The sequence below is a fragment of the Saccopteryx bilineata genome, chromosome 3 (genome assembly GCF_036850765.1).
Source record: "Saccopteryx bilineata isolate mSacBil1 chromosome 3, mSacBil1_pri_phased_curated, whole genome shotgun sequence".
Lineage (NCBI taxonomy): Eukaryota > Metazoa > Chordata > Mammalia > Chiroptera > Emballonuridae > Saccopteryx > Saccopteryx bilineata.
The window spans coordinates 127,896,947-127,914,842 of NC_089492.1; the positions used below are offsets into that span (position 1 = coordinate 127,896,947).

Here is a 17,896-nt window from a genome sequence, read left to right on the forward strand (position 1 = left end):
CTGCCCTTCTCCTTTCTCCTGGGCATCACGGTAGGAAATGCAGACCTTTCACTGTGGTGCTCAGGCTCATTTGGTTCAGGAAATCCTGTTCTTGGCTAGGCTCCACTGCAGCTCTGAGACGTGGTCATCCAGACTCTGTTTGGGTGCCTCCTCCCCTTATGAGGCAGCCCACAGGATTTGCAGACAGCTCTTCCCGTGCAGGTCCTCCTTCATCCCTGCCCCCACTCCACCCTTCGTCTCTCCCCCCACCTGCCCTGTGTCTTTCCCCATCCCTCTCTTGCCAAGTCCAAGCCCCCGATCTCAGTCTGCCAGACCCCGGGGATCTGGTTGTTTCTTCTTGGCACCCCAAGTTCACCTGCTCTGATAGGAAGAGCAGCCCAGGACCTGAGGCCTCTGCTTCCTGGGGCTGCTGCGCAGGTCTGGACCTTCCCACCACCTGTTTGCCAGCTTTCCACGTCTCCTGTCACTTTCAGAGACGCCTGGCCCCTAGGCTTGTTTTGGCCTCCTCTCCTAACAGTCCCTCCGCATCAACGTCCGTCACACCTTCTCTCTCAGGGACCACATGCAGGGTGTGGCTAGAAGCACAAGGACCTTGCCCTGGATGGGAGGTGTTTTCTGTTGGCCCCTTCTAGGTGGTGTCTGGAGTGCTGATTTCTGCCCCAGTCCAATGCTCCTTGTCTCTAATGGTGAACTTTTATCCCTCCTCCCCTCTTTGTACCATCTCCTGGGTGTGGAATGTCCCATGATGTGGTCCAGGTGCAGGATACATCCCGGATCCTGGAAGAGGTGAGGTGGGCCCTAATGGCTGTGGCCGTGGCTGGGGGTGGGTGGGCAGAGACAAGGGAAAGGGAATAGCCATCCCCTGGGCACAGGCTCTGGAGCCTGTTCCCCAGTGGGCATCTGTCACATGGAGACCTATCTGGATTTCATTGTCCACACTATGTGGATCCAGGGCTGCCTGGGCTGTGTCCTGGAATGATTCTGGCCTCAGGGCCTGTTGGAGGCCAGATTCAACTAGACCTTATGGACAGAAATATGCTGCTCACAAAAATCAGGGGATATTTTATCGCTTCATATTCATTTTGGAATATCCCCTAATTTTTGTGAGCAGTGTACATTTTTTCATCTGGCTGAGGACCAGGTGGCATGTTTTCAAAAAGAAAATGTTCATAAGAGGCCAGAGTAGCCAAGGAAGCCTTCCTGGTGGAGGTGGCATTAGCCAGACATAGTTGCAGGAAGAAGGTGGGAAACCTGCCTTTGGTCCAACGGACCCAGCACCAGTTTAGGGCCTGAATGGTTTAGGGGCTGGGCTGGGTTGGGGATTCCTAGGTTCTAGAAGGAGTATGGGATTTGCATTCAGATGAAGCAAGGTTTCATCCTTTGTCACGGCGTGGGGGGTGGTGGTGCTGAGGAGCACATTCCCTATGGCTTCCGTACATCTGTGAGAGGGTCCTCATGAAAGACCAGGGCAGAGGCCTGGGCGGAGAGACAGGAATGAGAGCCCTAGTCAGATGGGGGGCTGGGCAGAGGGCAGCTACTTCCTGCCGTCAGGGAATCCCCAGGCGGGGAGCGAACACCATTTGACATTTTCAGTGCAATTTGGACTTGAAGTGCAGGGTCAGGATGTGGGATCTGCAGGCCCCGCACCCCTTACCTCACTTCCTTTTGCTCCCAGACCGAGGTGGGGTCTGCCAAATGAGCTGGCCATAATTGTGCCTGACAGGCAGCCTCCTGCTTTTGGCTGCAGTTGGAAAGACTGCCGATTTGGAAAGGGGAGCAGAGTCCTGTCCAGGGAAGCAGCACGGAGCCCTCTCTTGATTGAGAGTAATCTGTGGCCAAAACCCACAGCCTGCTCCGAAGAAGACCCAGCCCAGGGATGAGTTATTATAAAAAAGTTAAAATCCTTAATAACTGGATTTGTAATTTATAACAGTGAAGGCTCATATTCTGAGAGCAAGGATCTGGCTATGGTCTCCTTGTCAGGAAGCAAATCCAAATTTGCAGCTTTTGGGCCAGAGCCCAAAAGAGGGCCAAGTGTCCTGCTGCAGGGCCGGCCACAGGCTAAGGGTAGGTGTGGGTCACCAGGGCCAGGCGAGAGCAAGTCCTGGGAGTGTGGGGCCCAGGGCCAGACTAAGGTACCGGCTCCCGCTCCCGAGGATAGAGGGAGTAACACCTCGTCCAGGGAACCACCCTAGAAGATGACCTTGTGACCCCCTCATCCCCTGGGGCCCCCACCTCATCCTGGGCTCGTAACTCATCCATTCCCCTACTCTTGAAGGCTAAGCCTCAGGCCAAACTCCTGGGTCCTGTTTGGTTTTGAGAACCTTTGGTACTGGGTGGGGCAGGTGGTTCTGCCACTGCTGCGGGCCCTGTAGGAAGCTGGACGTCTGCGCAGGGTTTTTCTGTCTTTGCGTTTGCTAAGCTCTTGCCTATATCCCTCACTCAGCCCCGTCCAGGCTCCCAGCCTGGTCGCTGTGGGAATCGCTCCAGCCATCCTGGAGGGCCATGATAAGCCATGCCAGTTTAGATTCTTGGACCAGAGAGTGCAGATGGGTGGTTAGGAAGTTGTCTGGCTGTAGGGAGTGTGGGCTGGGAAGCACAGGGCAGGAGGAGAAACAAGCTAGGAAGCTGAGGTGACACTGAAGAATGGTTTAAGGATGGCGTCTCAGTGGGGAGTGCCTTTGGGCCAGTGCAGCCCAAGGTTGTGTGGGACACAAAGTGTCTGTGAAGGAGATGAAATGCCATCTGTTTATGCCAAGGGCTCCCAGAGCAGATGGAGGACAGTGGGAATGGCTTCCTGGAAGAGGTGACATCTGAAGCAGGGGTTGGCAGAGGGGTGAGGGTGGGAGTCCAGGTGTCAGTACCTTGGGCTGGGGGCATGTCATCACTTGGGGTCAGTGTGCTGGGTGAGATTTTTCTCTCCCTCAGGCTTTATGGCCACCTGGAGGGTCCCTTTCCGGGGCTCTTGGCAGGGAAGGTGAACTGTCTCGTCCTATCATTGAGACTGGTGACCTCCAGGAGACCCGGGTCGCTGCAGGGAGCATGGGCGGAGGAGGCTTTCCTTCTGGCTCCGCAGCTTGTCTTTCCGTGTTGCCTGAGTTCCCCTCTCCCTGAGCCGTGCATGTCTTCCCCTCTTCCCGCTCTCCCTTCGAGTTTCCTTCTGCCTCTGTTTGCTCCTTGGCCCTGGCTCCCTCTCTCCCTCCTTCTCCCGCCTCTTCTGAGCCCTCTGTCTCGTTTCTTTTCCTTTTTGTCTGGAGAACAAAGGCAATCCGTGCTGCCAAGGGGAATGAGTTCAAAGAAACTGCAATTTTAGATTTCCTGAGAACTGGAGAGTGTGCACATGTACGTTTGCGGGTGTGCGAGTATGTACACTCGCAAGAACACGCACACGTGCACGCACACGCGGCAGAAGAGGGGATGGCTGATTCCTTAATGCCCAGCGCCCTGTGGCTGTGGCGCGTGCAGAGGGAGCCCCACCTGGGGCTCAGGCAGGAGTGGGCTGTGGTCCTGACTACTGATGGAGGTGTGGCTGCAGTGGTGCCCTTGGTTCTGCTCGTCTGCCCTGCCCTGCCCTGCCCTGCGGAGGGGATGCCCTGGTAGAAGGGACTTTGGTGCTCTGTGGCTGTTTTCACTGGGGGCTCAGCAGGCCAACCAGATATTCCTCCCTCTTCTCTTCCAAGTCCAGGCAACAGGGTATGGCTTTCAGTCTGAGATGTACACGAGGAACTCTCCTGCACCCCCAAGTCCACTAGAAGGAAAAATTTGGTGTTTTGCAATCAGGAAAATAAACCCAGTGGTCCCCCATCCCCCATCCCTCCCCCAAGGCCTTAATTTAAAACACTGTTTTTCCTCCGGAGTGTAATTAGAGCAACATGTTGTTCCTAACGAGCTGGGTGGGGCAGGCAGACAATGGAGCCCTCCCAGCCCGTCTGGCTGCCCCTGCCTGGAGCTCTCTGAGGACCCAAGATCTGAATGTCCAGAGGGTCCCCTGACTGTTCCCTCCTGGGTGGGGTGGGGGCCTATGGGCTGCTGGTGCAGGACGGACCTAGGTGGTTGGGTGGGACTTGCCATCATGTCCCCCTGCCCTGGGAATGAATGTCTATCTAGTGTGGTGGCTCCTGGAATTGGGGGAGGAAATCCCCCTCATGGTTCAGGGCCATGGCTCCTTGTACTGAACTGACCAGCAGGGTGGACAAACTAAGGGGGCATTAAGGTGGGTTCTGCTCCGAGGTGGGAGAGAGCCTCGTTTGTCCTTGGGTCCTCATCTTCTTGGTCTGAATGGCTTGCACCCTGTAGAACTCTGCTAGTGGAGCAGCCCCAGGTCTGCCCTGCATTCAGAGTTGGGTGGGGAGGGTGATCAAGGAGGGGTTGGTCAGATGTTGCTTTATTTAATAGGCTTATATTCTTAGGGTGCCTTTGAGGTCTGTGTTCCTTACAGCCCCCTGTCACACACAGGACAGTGAACCAGGATGTCCTGGGTGCACGTTCAGTCTACATCTACTCCTGCCTGGCAGTGCTGATACGCTTCCCCAGATCTGTTAAGGGCCACTGCAGCCCACCCCTCCTCAGAATCATGGCCCTGGCGGAGGTGTTGGACCTCAGGTTGGCTGGACTAGAAAAACCTGAGAAACTCAGGCATGGAGCTGGCCACCTGGCTGGGGCCACAGGACTTCTACATGTGAGATGTCAGGGACCTGCTAGGACCTTGGAAAACCAAGCACGGGGTCACTGAGAATTCAAACAAGTCAGAGAGTAGGCTTATAAGAGTTTTCTAGTATGGCTGGGGAGACTTCCTGGAGGATGAGAGCTTGAACCAGGCCCTGAAAGATATGCTGATTCAGGAAGAGGGCAAGGGGAGCCCATTCAAACAGTGGAGCCATGAGCAGGCCCAGGGGAGGGGAGCTTGTGAGGACCCAAGGAGCAGGCTGGAACAGATGAGAGTGTTGGGAAGGAGCAGAGAGTGTACTGGAGTGGTTCTTCTTAAAAAAATTTTATTTACTGATTTGAGAGAGAGAGAGAGAAGAAAGGAGAGAGAGAGAGAGGAACTTTGATTTATTGTCCCACTTATTATGCATTCATTGGTTGCATCATCTTTTTTTTTCTTCCCCCATTGGTTACTTCTTGTTTGTGCCCTGACCAGGGATTGAACCCACAACCCTGGTGTATGGAGACGATGTTCTAACCAGTTGAGTTACCTGCCAGGGCTTGGAGCCAGTTCTTATTTATTTATTTATTTATTAATTATCCCCCCCCCCCCCCGAAATGAGAAACAGGGAAACAGAGAGACAGACTCCCACATGTGCCCACTAGGCAAGCCAGCAGGCCCACTGAGGGCAATGCTCTACCCATCTTACTGCTCAGTTGCTCTGTTGCAACCACAACCAGAGCCATTCTAGCACCTGAGGCAGAGGCCACGGAGCCATCCTCAGTGAACTGTGGGGCGTTGCTCTGTTGCAACCACAACCAGAGCCATTCTAGCGCCTGAGGCAGAGGCCACGGAGCCATCCTCAGTGCCCAGGCCAACTTTGCTCCAATGGAGCCTTGATTGCAGGAAGGGAAGAGAGAGATAGAAAGATAGAAGAGGGGGACGGGTGGAGAAGCAGATAGCCGCTTCTGCTGTGTGCCCTTGCCGGGAATCAAATCCAGGACTTCCACACGCCGGGCCGAAGCTCTACCACTGAGCCAAGCAGCTAGGGCGAGGAGCCAATTCTTTATTCACACATTCACTCACCTATTTATCCCTTGGCCTCCCCTCCCTCCTTCCCTTCCTTCAACTATCAATTCATAATCCTTTATTTATTGGACAAGGGATTCAACTGTGGTCCCTGTGTGCAGAATTGTTGGTTTAACTGGGGACATAGACAGACGAGCTCATAGAGATGGCCCAGTGTGATGTGTCTTTCAACTGGAGAGGGTCAAGTTGCTATGGGAGCCGTGGGGGTGCTTAACTTAAGCTCAGGGCCCTGGGGAAGATTTAAATAGAGACTTGAAGCTGAGTAGGAGGTAGCTAGATGAAGTGGGAAGAGAGCATTCAGACTGAAAGGCCCACAAGCTTCAAGCCTCACAGGTAAAGACAGCATGGCATCTCCGGCAGCCTCCAGGGCAGGCATTGAGCAGAGCTGTTGGGATGGCTCCTCACTAACTGGGGTCTTAGAAGGGAAAGTTATCTGGTAAGAGGTGAGATGGGAGAGGTCAGAAGGAGCTAGAAGATGAGGGGTCTTAGAGGCTGCACCAAGGAGCTTGAACTTCATCCTGAGTGGGTAGGCAATCTGATGGGTCTTAAGCAGAGTGACACTCCCTGGCTGCAGTCCACAGCATGCCTTTGTTGTGGGAGCGGTGTGCAAAACCAGATGCAAGGAGACCACATAGCAGGGTGCTGGGGAATCCAGGCACGACAGAGTGGTGACCCCAGCTGAGGAAGAAAGACAGGTAGATGCACATGCAAGAGATTTAGTGGACAAAATTGCCAAGGCTGGGTGACCAAGCAGAGATAGGGTGGCAAGGGGGAGGAGAGCTGAGGATGGCATGGGCCTTTTTGACCTGGTTGTCATGGTGGATGGTGTGCTGGGTTTCTGAGGCATTTGAGAAGAGCAGGCTTTGAGGGGGGAAGTTAAAGAATACAATTTTGGACAAGTTCAGTGTGAAAGGCCACTGGGACACATGTATGAACTGAGCAGTAAAAGGTCGGACCCGTGGGTCTGGAGCTTAGGAGAGATGTTTGGGGGCAGAAAGCCTAGGAAAGGACTGGGCAGAGGAAGGGTCTCAAAAAGCAGAGGGCAGCGGGAGGAGGGCCTGTGTGGACCCAGGGAGACAGTTTTAGCTGGCCAGATGCTGCTGAGGGAGTGAGAGACAGGAGCCGGTGAGGGGCCTGTGGGTGAGTTGCAAGCAGGTCCTTGTTAACTTTGGAGATAGAAGTGTCCAGGGAGGGGATGCAGAGGACCGAGCTCAGTGCATCGGACAGAGGGTCGTGTGGAAGCGAGAGGCAGCAGATGCAGGCAGTTCTTTTCAGCAGAGAGAGAGGAGAGGGAAGGAGCTGCTGGAGAGGACACAGAGCAGGGTTGGATCTGAGAGACCCTCTTTTTTTTTTAAGATTTTATTTATTGTGTTAGAGAGAGAGAGAGAGAGAGAGAGGGAGAGAGAGAGAGAGAGATAAAGAGAATGAAAAAGGCAGGAGGAAAGGAGCAGGAAGCATCAACTCATAGTTGCTTCTCATATGTGCCTTGACTGGGCAAGCCTGGGGCTTCGAACTGGCGACCTCAGCAGTCCAAGTCAATGCTCTATCCACTGCTCCACCACAGGTCAGGTGAGACCATCTTTAAAAGGGGAAGGAAAGGATTCAGCAGGCAGTGTGGAAAATTGGGGAGGACCAGATGAGACTGAGTTATGGAGCCAGAGAGTGTGCAGGCATCAATGCGCAGTGATAACGTTACAGGTGTTTACAGTGATAACTTCACAGATATGCACAGTGGGGAGGGGGACATACAAAGGACCTTCATGGCAGCTTGCAGGCCTGGTGGAAGGGGGGCCTGCAGAGGCGGGGGTCCTGGGGGGTGGCAACAAGTGACAGGGAAGAAGGATGTCCTGGGACCCCTGGGGACAACGAGGTGAGTGGAGATGGCCTTGGGATGAGAACGGTGGCCTGGTGCGGAGGAAGCTGCTCCAGGGACATGCTAACCACTGTCTCTGCTTGTCTCTCCCACTGCCTGCGCTGGGCCTGGCGCTCCACAGCTGTGTGCACCTGCCTTCTTCCTCCAGGGCCTCCTCCAAACGGTACTGGAGTCTGTCCTTCTTGAGGTTCTTGTTCCCTGTCCTCCTCCATGAACAGATTCCTGAAAATGGGGGGCCTGGTCCTCAGCATCTAGAGAGAAATGTCATCAACTTGGAGCTCAGGAGATACCGGAAAGAAGGGTGGAACATGGAAGTGAAGGATAAAAAGGGATCAGAGGGACGCTGCCCAGAGTTTGGGCGCTGGGAGAGGAATGTCTGGGAGGAAATGTAAGAATGAGCTTTACGGGGTGATTTAAGGAGAATGAGAGAAAGGCTTATCTTTCGGTCTGCCCACTCAGGAGGGCTTTGCGGGGGCACAGTTCCCTCCCTGATACCTTCTTTCTGCCCCTTCGCATCTTGGGCTTTTGGCCCTGGACCCGCGTTGGCCTGGGCATCGGCCTCGAGCAGGCCACAAACTGACCGTGAGCAGGCCTTCAGCTCTCACCCTTCCTTTAAAGAGGCAGCCATTGATGAGCAGCCGCTGCAGCTGGTGGCCTTGGAGTGCCAATGGCAGACACTAAGCCAGGTGTCCCCATAGCAGCCAGGCCATCGTGGTGGCTGTCCAGGCCCTGCCTGCACCTTCCACGGGCACCATTCATGAGGACTGTGATATGCATAGAAGCCCCTGGAGTTGTGCCCCGTGGCAGCCCTGCATGTCACCCTTCCCTTCTCCTGATGGCATGTCTCTCAGACAGTCTAAAATGCAGGTGCTTCCTACATCATGCCATCTGCATTGTGGGTGTGGAGGAAGATAGTGAGTTTCATCACTTTGTTCCCTGGTGACGTAGGGATAGTTGTGAAGCCAGTGTTGTCCTGAAAGGTGCTTTTGGTGGCTTGGCTCTCTCACACCGCTCTGCCAAGTCAACAGCAAGACCAGTGGTAGGAACGGTGGCACCAACAGTGATACAGTGATCATATGGCCACTGCTCTTTATTAAGCACTTCCTATGTGCCAGGTACCCTTGGAACTTCTTCTCTCGTTGAATTCTCAGAGCAACTTTGTAAGGGTATTGTAATCTTGGATCTTCACATGAGGGTATGAGTCTCAAAGGTTGAGAAATTTTCCCAAGGTCGAACAACTAGCAAGTAGCATGACTGAAATGAGAACCCAGGCCTAGGTCTCATTCTAGAAATGAGCTTCTGACCACTATAGGTTGGACAGCATCGCATCATCGGTGTGTCATTAGTCATGATTGACAGCCGGGATTAGTTGTGAGGTGATGAGGTGGGAGTGAGAGGTCGAGTGTTTGTGCTCCAGCTGCTCCCGTGCTCGATGTCGGAGCATCTATAGATGGAAACACTGTCCTTTGAGGTAGAACCCAGAGCAAGCCACTTGGAGAATGAATCCAGTGGTTTCCTTGTTTATTAAATAAGATGACATGAGGCGAGCCCTGTAAGTGTCCAGCAGAGCCCTTTTCTTTGTAGTTAACATTTCCTGAGGGTCGAGAACTCCATGTGTGGATGTGCATTTCCAGTGCCGACATCATATATTGGTATTTATTATAACAACCTTCCAGTAGGTGGCAGTAAAGTGTCTTGTTCTAATAATCTAGTGAAATACGGCGCTTTTCTGTCATGGAAGTTAAGATCTTTGAGAAAGGGACAAATTTCTCTAATTGTTACGAAGGTGCCACGGGGGCTTGTAGTCCTACCTTTGAGAGTTTACATGAATCAGGCACTATTCTAAATGTTGTATTAACTTCTTCAGGTCTCACACTAACCTTTAGAGGTTGATAATTTTATTTTTTAGATGAAAAAATAAGCCATAGAGAGGTGCAATAACTTAGGAACTCAGCAAGTGGCAGAGACAGGATTTATACCCAGAGCCTGTGTTACAATCACTGTGAGATGTGGTAGTTGGCTCATCCATGGTGGTACCTACTTCCCTTGCCCTGCCTGCTTTTCCAGGTAATTCTTTGTGATTTGGGGGATTCTTGGTCATGTCTTTTGGCAAATCCTTAGAAGGTCAAAGTTGACATATGCTGCCCTCAACTCTGGTCTGTGGTGAAGAGCCTCCCCAGCGGCGCCCTTTGGTGCCTGTAGATGTTGGCCATTTATGTCCCTTTCTCCTATTGGTCAGTGCGCTTTGGCCCCCAGTGCACATGCTCTGTCCTCAGGGTAGGCAGGTATGAGAGGGCTGACAGGTGTCTGAGTGTGGGTGTGGGGGTGGGGCTGGAACTCTGGGTGGATTGTAAGTGGGAGAGTCTGAGGCGGGAGGCAGGAGAACCAGGCCGGGGGGGCCACATGTTCTTCTCTAGGATTGAGAAGGGCTGAAGGAATGTGTCAGGGTGGAGAGGGCAGTGCATGTGCGTGTGTGCGTGTGTACGTGTGCATGTGTACATGTGTGTGTGTGTGTGTGTGCGTGTGTGCGTGTGTGCGTGTGTTTATGTCAGAGATGGGGTGGCCCTGAGCCTGAATTATGGGAGGAGGGGTGACCTGGGGTTCATTTGAAACAGAGTAACCTGAACCGTGGGCCGTGGTACTTGAGTTGTGGTCCTAGAGAAGACGCTGCCCGAGAAACTGACTTAGCTCCCTCGTTTCTGCCTGCCCATTGCCCACCTGTGTGCCCTTGCTTCTCTGTTTCCGTCTCTCTCGTGCACGTCCTTTTTTCTGTCTCACCTGCCCTCCTTTCTTGTCTCTCTGCCTTTTTCTTTCTTTCACCTTTGTCTCTGTTCCACCTGATGTCCCCTGTAGTCGGAGGACACAGACCTGCCCTACCCGCCACCACAGAGGGAGGCCAACATCTACATGGTTCCCCAGAACATCAAGCCAGTTCTCCAGCGCACTGCCATCGAGGTGAGCCTGGCTCCCGCACGGGGAGTGGGAGGGCAGCCGGGACCTCCTTCCCTGGGGGCCCAGGGCCTTCCCAGCCTTCCTCCTCACTCTGTGTCCCCAGATCCTGGCATGGGGCCTGCGGAACATGAAGAGTTACCAGCTGGCCAGCGTCTCCTCCCCCAGCCTCGTGGTGGAGTGTGGGGGCCAGTCGGTACAGTCCTGTGTCATCAGGAACCTCCGGAAGAACCCTAACTTTGACATTTGCACCCTCTTCATGGAAGTGGTAAGCCTGAACCCCCTTCCGTCCCTTTCCATTGTCCTGGTATCTAGAATCTTCTCGTGACCCCAAGAGTATGGGGTCTACTCCAGCTCTCTGTGGTAATCTGTACAGGTCATGAATCTCTCCCACCTCATTGGTCTGTGAAAACGGGGAGGAAATGCTCCCACTGTTCTCACTGGAAGGGGTGCAGCCTGTGAGCAACACGGATGGGGCCGGCTTGCCCCCTCACGCCCAGATCCTAAGTCCGCCGAAGGCCCAGGGACCCGTCACCTGTGGCTGCTCTCCCTATCAGGGCAGGTCTCCATCCCTTGAAGCCCCTTCGGGGTCCTGCCAGGGCTCGGATCTCCTATGACTCCTCCAAACCTCCCATGCCCTGGGCCTCCGCAGACGGGCTCACCCCACCGGCTTCAGGCCCCTGACCTTTCCAGCTCCTGGGCTGCCTGGACCTCGTGGCGGGAGCAAGGCGAGCCTGAGGAAAGGAACATGGTTTGCAAGATGAAAGCACTATAGAAATTCCAGGCCCAGTGGCTGTCAACAGGAGCCTCCTCTTGGCTGAGCCAAACCCGCCACCGAAGGAGAGCATATAAATTATTTCAAGTTGTGTTCAAAGTGCTTTAGGGGCTGGGGCGGTGGGGTGGGGGGGGGGAAGAATCTGGGTCTGTAAGCCAACTCTTGAGTATCCACTTGGGGGGGACTGTCTGCAAGAAATGTTGAGTCCTGGGCCAACTTCTCCCCTCTTCCCCTCCCAGCCTGTGAGGGTTCAGGGAAAGGAGACTTGCTTTCGCTTTGGGCTGAGCTGACGTGGTTGGAAGGTAGAGCTGAGGGGGAAACGTCAGCTTCCATGTGCACTGTGCAAGGGCCAGGGGGGAAGGTGTGTGTTTCCACTTCCCTGGCCTGCTCTCAGGCGGCTAGCCACCACTCTGGAGTTATGACCACTGGAGATTATCTATTATAGTCGTTCTCTCTTTTGGGGCTTGTTTGGTGAGGAAGGGACCCTCCCTCCTCTGAGACTTCCCAGAGATGGGTTTCGGCCACTGCTCAGAGCATCCCTCCTCCTCTGTCTAGATGCTGCCCAGGGAGGAGCTCTACTGTCCCCCCATCGTGGTCAAGGTCATTGATAACCGCCAGTTTGGCCGCCGGCCTGTGGTGGGCCAGTGTACCATCCGCTCCCTGGAGAGCTTCCTGTGTGACCCCTACTCAGAGGAGAGTCCATCCCCACAGGGTGGCCCAGGTAGGCGGAGGGGCTGTTGATATGGTGGGCTGGGGCAGAGGGGGTTTGGGGCAGGTGGGACTTCCTATCAAGATGTGTCCTGAAGCCCCCCTTTTACTGGCACCCGAATGAGAAGGTGATTTCTGCTCAGCTGGTCAGAAGGGCCGGGACCTCGTCATCCTCAGGGCATAGCCCCGATCTGGGCTTGGCACATCAGGAGCGGGCACCCGTGCCTGTGGGCTGCGGGCTGAGGGCTGCCGTGGGAGGGGAGAAAGAGATGCTGGGAGTTCAGGGGGATGCGGAGGGAGGAGAGGAAGAGTGGGAACTGACGAGACAGGGAAAGTGAAGGAAGATGGGGGGACAGAGATGGGAGTGGGAAGACCTGGGTGGGAGGGAGAGAAAGACACAGACTGAGAAGTGTGGAGGACAGAGGGGTTTTGTGTCATTGCTCCCTGCCTGAGTCCTGTGGCAGAGCAATGGCAAGACCCTGGAGGACACCGCTCTCTCCCACAGATGATGTGAGCTTACTCAGTCCTGGGGAAGATGTGCTCATTGACATCGATGACAAGGAGCCCCTCCTCCCCGTCCAGGTAGGATGGTGCTGGTTCCCGCTGAGAGACACTGTTCCCGCCCAGAGCTGCCATGGTTGCCCCCCATCCCCTCCGCAGCCCCCCCACTCCTCTGCTCTCCCTTCCTTATCATGTGGCCTCTGCAAGAGACCACCCTCTGTACCTTGGTGGCTGGGCGCTGTACAGGTGCGGGGACCTAGATGGAGCTTTCAGTCTGGTTGGGGGGAGGCTGTGTGTGGTTTTCTGGGTATGACCTGATATATCCCCCCAAAGCATATGAGAAAGAGAGCCCCTCTGCCTCGAAGGTCATGTTGAGGGCTCCCCACTGGAGAGCACCCCGGAAGTCAGGGTGGGAAGAAAAGCAGATGGTGTGGGAGTGACTGGGTACTCCCTGGGGCGCTCCAGTCCCAGTACCTTGCCTCAGCCAGGACCCCCTGGACCCGTGCTTGATGGCAATTGGAGACAGTTCAAAAGAGGCAGTCTGTGTCCAAGCCAATAGTGTCCCCACCTCCTCCATCCCTCCGCCTCTAGGTAAAGGAAGGGAGAGGGGCAGGAGAGGGCCTTGTTGCAAGGGTACCCAACCCTGCAGCATGTAAGAGGCGGCCCTTTGCTGTGTGCTCAGTGACACAGGGCCAGCTGGTGAGTCAGACACCCATGCTGAACAGCATGGCAGGAGCCCTGTGGCATCTCTTACTGAGCCGGGCTTGGCTCTGGCTCCTGTAGGACTGAGATCACCTAGTCCCCCCTACAGTGGAGATGGAGAAAGGCCTCAGGGTGAGCACAGGCCTTGAACTGGTCATCTGTTCTAGGTTGTCACCTTCCTCTCAGCTTTGCATGATGCTGATCACAGCTCTGGCACCTGGGGCTCCCAGAGCTCTGGGGCTGCCTGGAGGCAGAGTCTCCTAGTCTAAGTAGATGCACTTGGGTCCGCAGGCTCGCGGTCTGTTTATTAACTCAGGGATGGCGTAGCATTTCAGAGGATTTTGCTTTTTTTTAAATCATCAATCAGATATTAGCATTGAGAACAGGAGAGCAAACTGGGGTGTTGGGCTCAGGATCTTCAAAGCTGTCCCTGGAGATGTGTTTACAGGGCTTCCTTCGGACATTCAGGGCTGACTTCGATGTCTTTCTCACTGGCTCATTGTTCACTTCCAAGGGACTGTCTCTTGTTTTCAGTCCTGGGCCTTGCTGCTGCCAAAGCAAGAGGTCTTGCTCTATAGCTTCATTGATGTTGAGAGTCCTCAGAAGTCCCAAGTTCACCATTTCTCTCCTGTCTGTGGCTCTCTAGGGCTCTGCCACATGGTCCTTTCTGCTGGGCACACCTCTAACAACTTGTGGTCATTCTTTAAACTCGACTTAGTTGTGGTCACCTCCTTCCAGCATTCTTTCCTGGCTCCTCCTCTTTTCCTGCAAGTCTTGTCTATGTCTCGGTCATCGCACTTACCTTAGCTCGCGCCTGCTTGTCTCTGTAAGTGGCAGCATCTTCCCTAGACGAGGCTCAGGGTAGTGACTGGGCGCATTCCTCTTTGTGTCCTTAATGCCCAGCAGAGGGCCTGACTTAGTAGGAGGTGTTCAGTGAAGTCTGCCTGGATTGATGGGTGTGTCGGTGCGTGGACAGTCGGAGGATGGATGACCTGCCAACTCTCTGTAGGGTGATCTAAGAAGGAGCTTCTCTTGACTGGGGAAAGCCAGGTGGAAATTCCAGATGGCTTCACAAGGAGTCAGCTACACTGGATGCCAGTACTTTCTGGCCCAGGAGGGTGTTTGTCACTGGATTAGGCAGATAGTTTGCTCTAAACTCCAGTCTACCGGATCCTGGCTCCCACTTTCCACCCTCTCAGGGAGCTCTCTGAGTCTGTGCGGGGAAGTTGGGGCTTGCCTAGCAGGATTTCCGATCTGTATGTGCTGATCTCTAAATGTCTACAGACTCAGAGGAGGAGGGACTATTTTGGGTCCTGTGGGCTACACACACGGCCAGAGGCAGATGGTGGGGAGGCCCAGTCTGGTCATCCTCCTGGTGTTGGCGTCATGAACTGGGGCAGGGTCTGTCCTCTCTGTGGGAGCACATGGCCACTCTGCTAGAGCTGCTGGCCACACAGAGGGTGGAGAGCTGGGATCTGGGGCTTTGGGCGTGTGCCGACAGGGGGACAGGCTCACAGGATCTCAGAGGTGAGCAGGGAAAAGGAAGATGTGAGATCCACCTGCTGTGATGGAGGAGGCTTGAGCTCTGCTCTCATTGATCTCCCCGCCCGGTGGGAGAGACCTAGTCCTCCTCAGGGAGTCCAGAGGCCAGAGGAGAAACCCGTCCTGGTGTCTAGGAAGCTCTGCCCTGATGGGGTCTGATGGGAGGTTTGGGGAAAACTGCCTTTGTATTGTGTTTTTCTCTGAGATCCATTCGTTCAATTTGGTTGGTCCAGGAAATCTGTTACTCACTCTGTCTTTCCTGCACATCCCCTGGCACTTGGGAGGACCAGGTATTTGTAGGCTGATCCAGGAGGCAGTGGGTTCCAGTTGCAAGTGGTTTGCCGGATAATTCTGGCTGGGCTCTCTCCCCTGTCCACTCCACCAGTGCAGACAGAATGGAGGACCCGGCCTCTGGGGACGGGAGCGACTAAAGGTCTGATAGAATTTGGATTTTTCCCAGCTTCTGTTTGTTCAACCCGTATTTCTCAGCAGCCTGTTTCTTTCTCTCCACGATGTGGCCCCACTGCTGTGCTACCAGGTCCTGGCTGTGGACCCAGCTGAGGGTCCTCCCCAACTTCAAATATGCTCTTGCCAGACCTGGCTTCTCTCTTGGTTCCTGCCGCCTCCGTCCTCAGGTGCACCTTCTCTGCCGATGACCTTTCTCACCATCATCTGCCTAGGTTCTGGGATGAGCCTGCCACAGGTTAGAAAGTATCACCTGAGATTTTCCTGATGCTCAGGTCATTGGACTGACACTCATGGTAGAATGTTTCTCAAGGTTCTAGAAATGTTTTGGGTTCTGTCAAGAGGGGCCAATTCTAGAGACATTCCAAAATGTGTGAATAAGGCAGATCTCTCTACTTTTGTATTTCAGGGCTTGTAGGTCAGCACCCACCTGTGGGGGTAAAGATGGTCCCTCGAGGGTGGGTGCCTGACTGTGTGAACTTTTCTCTGTAATGATGAGGGCTGCATGAGATAGGCTCACATTGGTTAACTCCACAGTGCATTCTTGGTCTGTGTTGCTGTCTTTTATGTAGATTTTAGACCTGTAGCCTGGGCGTGGGGGTAGTGTGTGTGTGTGTGTGTGTGTGTGTGTGTGATGCATGCACATGAATGTGCATGAGAGGTAGGGAGAGGCTAGGAGCAGGTGTGTGTGCAAACTTTCGAGGGTGTGTCTAGTCTCTGGTGGTGTTGCAGGAATCATGGCCTTGACCTTTAACATTTCTGAGGGCAGGCCTGGGTGTACCTCAGAGAAGGGACATGGAGGAATTTCATTCCATCTAGTGCACTGTCTTAAAAAGAAAGGGCGTGTTCTTCATTTTTCTCTGATTATACATATACGTCCATTATGTAAAATTTGGAAAATATAGGAAAATGAACAAATATCATTGCCTTCAATTAAGAACGCAATCTGAATGAGCCACCCCCAACACAACATTCTCTATCCTTGCATCCCCAGGCTTCTCCTTCCGTCTCCGAGTCTGTTTCTGACTCTGAATTGAACTCTATTTCTATCTTTAAAACAAAATTGGGGTCTTTGTTTAGTAAGCTGCTTCTTCATTAACTTAATTCTTGATGTTCTGATTATGGAGATGGGGAGAGAAACAGCATGCAGGAGCACTCGGAGTGTCTCCCCATTTCCTAGAGAGGACCTTAAAGCTCAAAGTAGAGAGGGTACCTCTGTCCACTCCACATGTCACCCCCCTTCCAAGCACTAGATGCCCCTGGGGTCACCTGGTGAAGGGAGACTCATGCTTGTCACTCTGAGAGACCACCTGGGTAGGGAGTCTCCTTTTGAAGTGTCCAGAGAAGGAGACTTTCTGGGGGTGGGGTGTATGTGTGTTGAGGAGTGATGAAGAGGAGAAGCACACTGAGGACATTCTCACTTGGAGTGGGAGGCAGATGAGAGATGTATAGTAGAGTTAAGATGAGATGTTCCGAGTTAACGTCAAAGTGATGAAATGGTTTATTAACAAGGACACCAAGGTCTTGGATTCTCTTGGTCTTTGGAGGTCAGTGCGGCCACAGTAAGCAGGAAAGCTTCTCCGAGGAGGTGGGGCTGGAACCACAGAGGGGAGAGGAAGGCTTTCCTGGTAGGTAGAGTGGCGGGACAAAGGCTTGGTAGTGGGACTGTGTGTGTGAGAGAGAGACAGAGAGAGAGAAGAGAGAGATGGGTTTGCAGGTTATAAAGGAAACCCAGGCCAGCATGGAGGAGGCTTCCCAAGGCACGTGGACCTGTTGCCCATGCCAGTGGGGTGGGGTGGGTGGGGTGCTGGGGCTGGCTGCTCCCTGCCTCCCCAGCTTGGGCTAATTTTGAGCTGGCTGCTCTGGTTATAGTCTTTGGGACGCCGTGAAGGTGGAAATGTGCTCCCTGAACCGGAGCGGCAAATTATGCCTGAGTCCCAAAGGGGAACGTGTAATTTCGGAAGCTGGACCAGATCTTTGGAGCACTATGTTTAGCTTTATTTTTTCTCTCTCTTGCCTTGGTGAACTGCCGGTTTCCCTCTCACCTTTCTAAAAACGAACTGTATTAAAAATAACAGTAAGGTTTCTGTGAGGTTCAGGATGAGAATAGGAGGGGCAGAGCTGCCGCTTGGCCTACCTAGCCAGTCTCTAGGCAGCTGGGGGTTTCACACGGAGTTCATTCGGTCTGTTCTGGGGTCACAGCACACCCACCAACCTGTGGCCAGCCCCCCAGAGCCATCCAGCGGCCTGGCTGCGTGCCCCTGGCTCCTCCGCCTTCCTGCCCAACTCTGCTTCTGAGCAGCCCTGAGGGCCAGCTTAGGGGCGTTGAGGGCTCCCTCAGTGATGCCTCTCCACAGAGCAGGGGTGGGTCTGTAGCTCCCAATCCCCTCCAGGTCCTAGTGGGCTTCCACGTCCAGGTGTTCCTGAGCCCTTCCTGGCCCCAGGTGAGTGTATCTCCCAGGCTCTTACTGCCCGGGATGGGAAGAAGGCCTGGGGCTTGGCCTTCTGTGCACTCTCCAGAGCCCCCTGCTCAGGCTCAAAGGAAGAGAGGGTCTAACCCTGGGAGCCCTGGGCTCAGCTGTCTCCCACCCCTGCAGCCCGTGTCTTTGACCTTGAACCATTCCCTCTTGAATGTGTTGTGCTTCTT

General features: G+C 54.1%; 1 protein-coding gene across 16 annotated transcripts in view; it reads left to right on the forward strand.

The window, feature by feature from the left end:
* The window catches only part of DYSF (dysferlin), a 224,706-nt gene that overhangs the window by 149,386 nt on the left and 57,424 nt on the right, over window positions 1–17,896 (forward strand). For all 16 annotated transcript variants that reach the window (XM_066267354.1, XM_066267358.1, XM_066267356.1 and 13 more), the window contains 5 exons: window positions 757–786; window positions 10,461–10,562; window positions 10,663–10,824; window positions 11,887–12,052; window positions 12,545–12,621. In XM_066267354.1, the coding sequence (XP_066123451.1) occupies window positions 757–786; window positions 10,461–10,562; window positions 10,663–10,824; window positions 11,887–12,052; window positions 12,545–12,621 (537 nt within the window). The remainder of the gene's footprint in view (window positions 1–756; window positions 787–10,460; window positions 10,563–10,662; window positions 10,825–11,886; window positions 12,053–12,544; window positions 12,622–17,896) is intronic.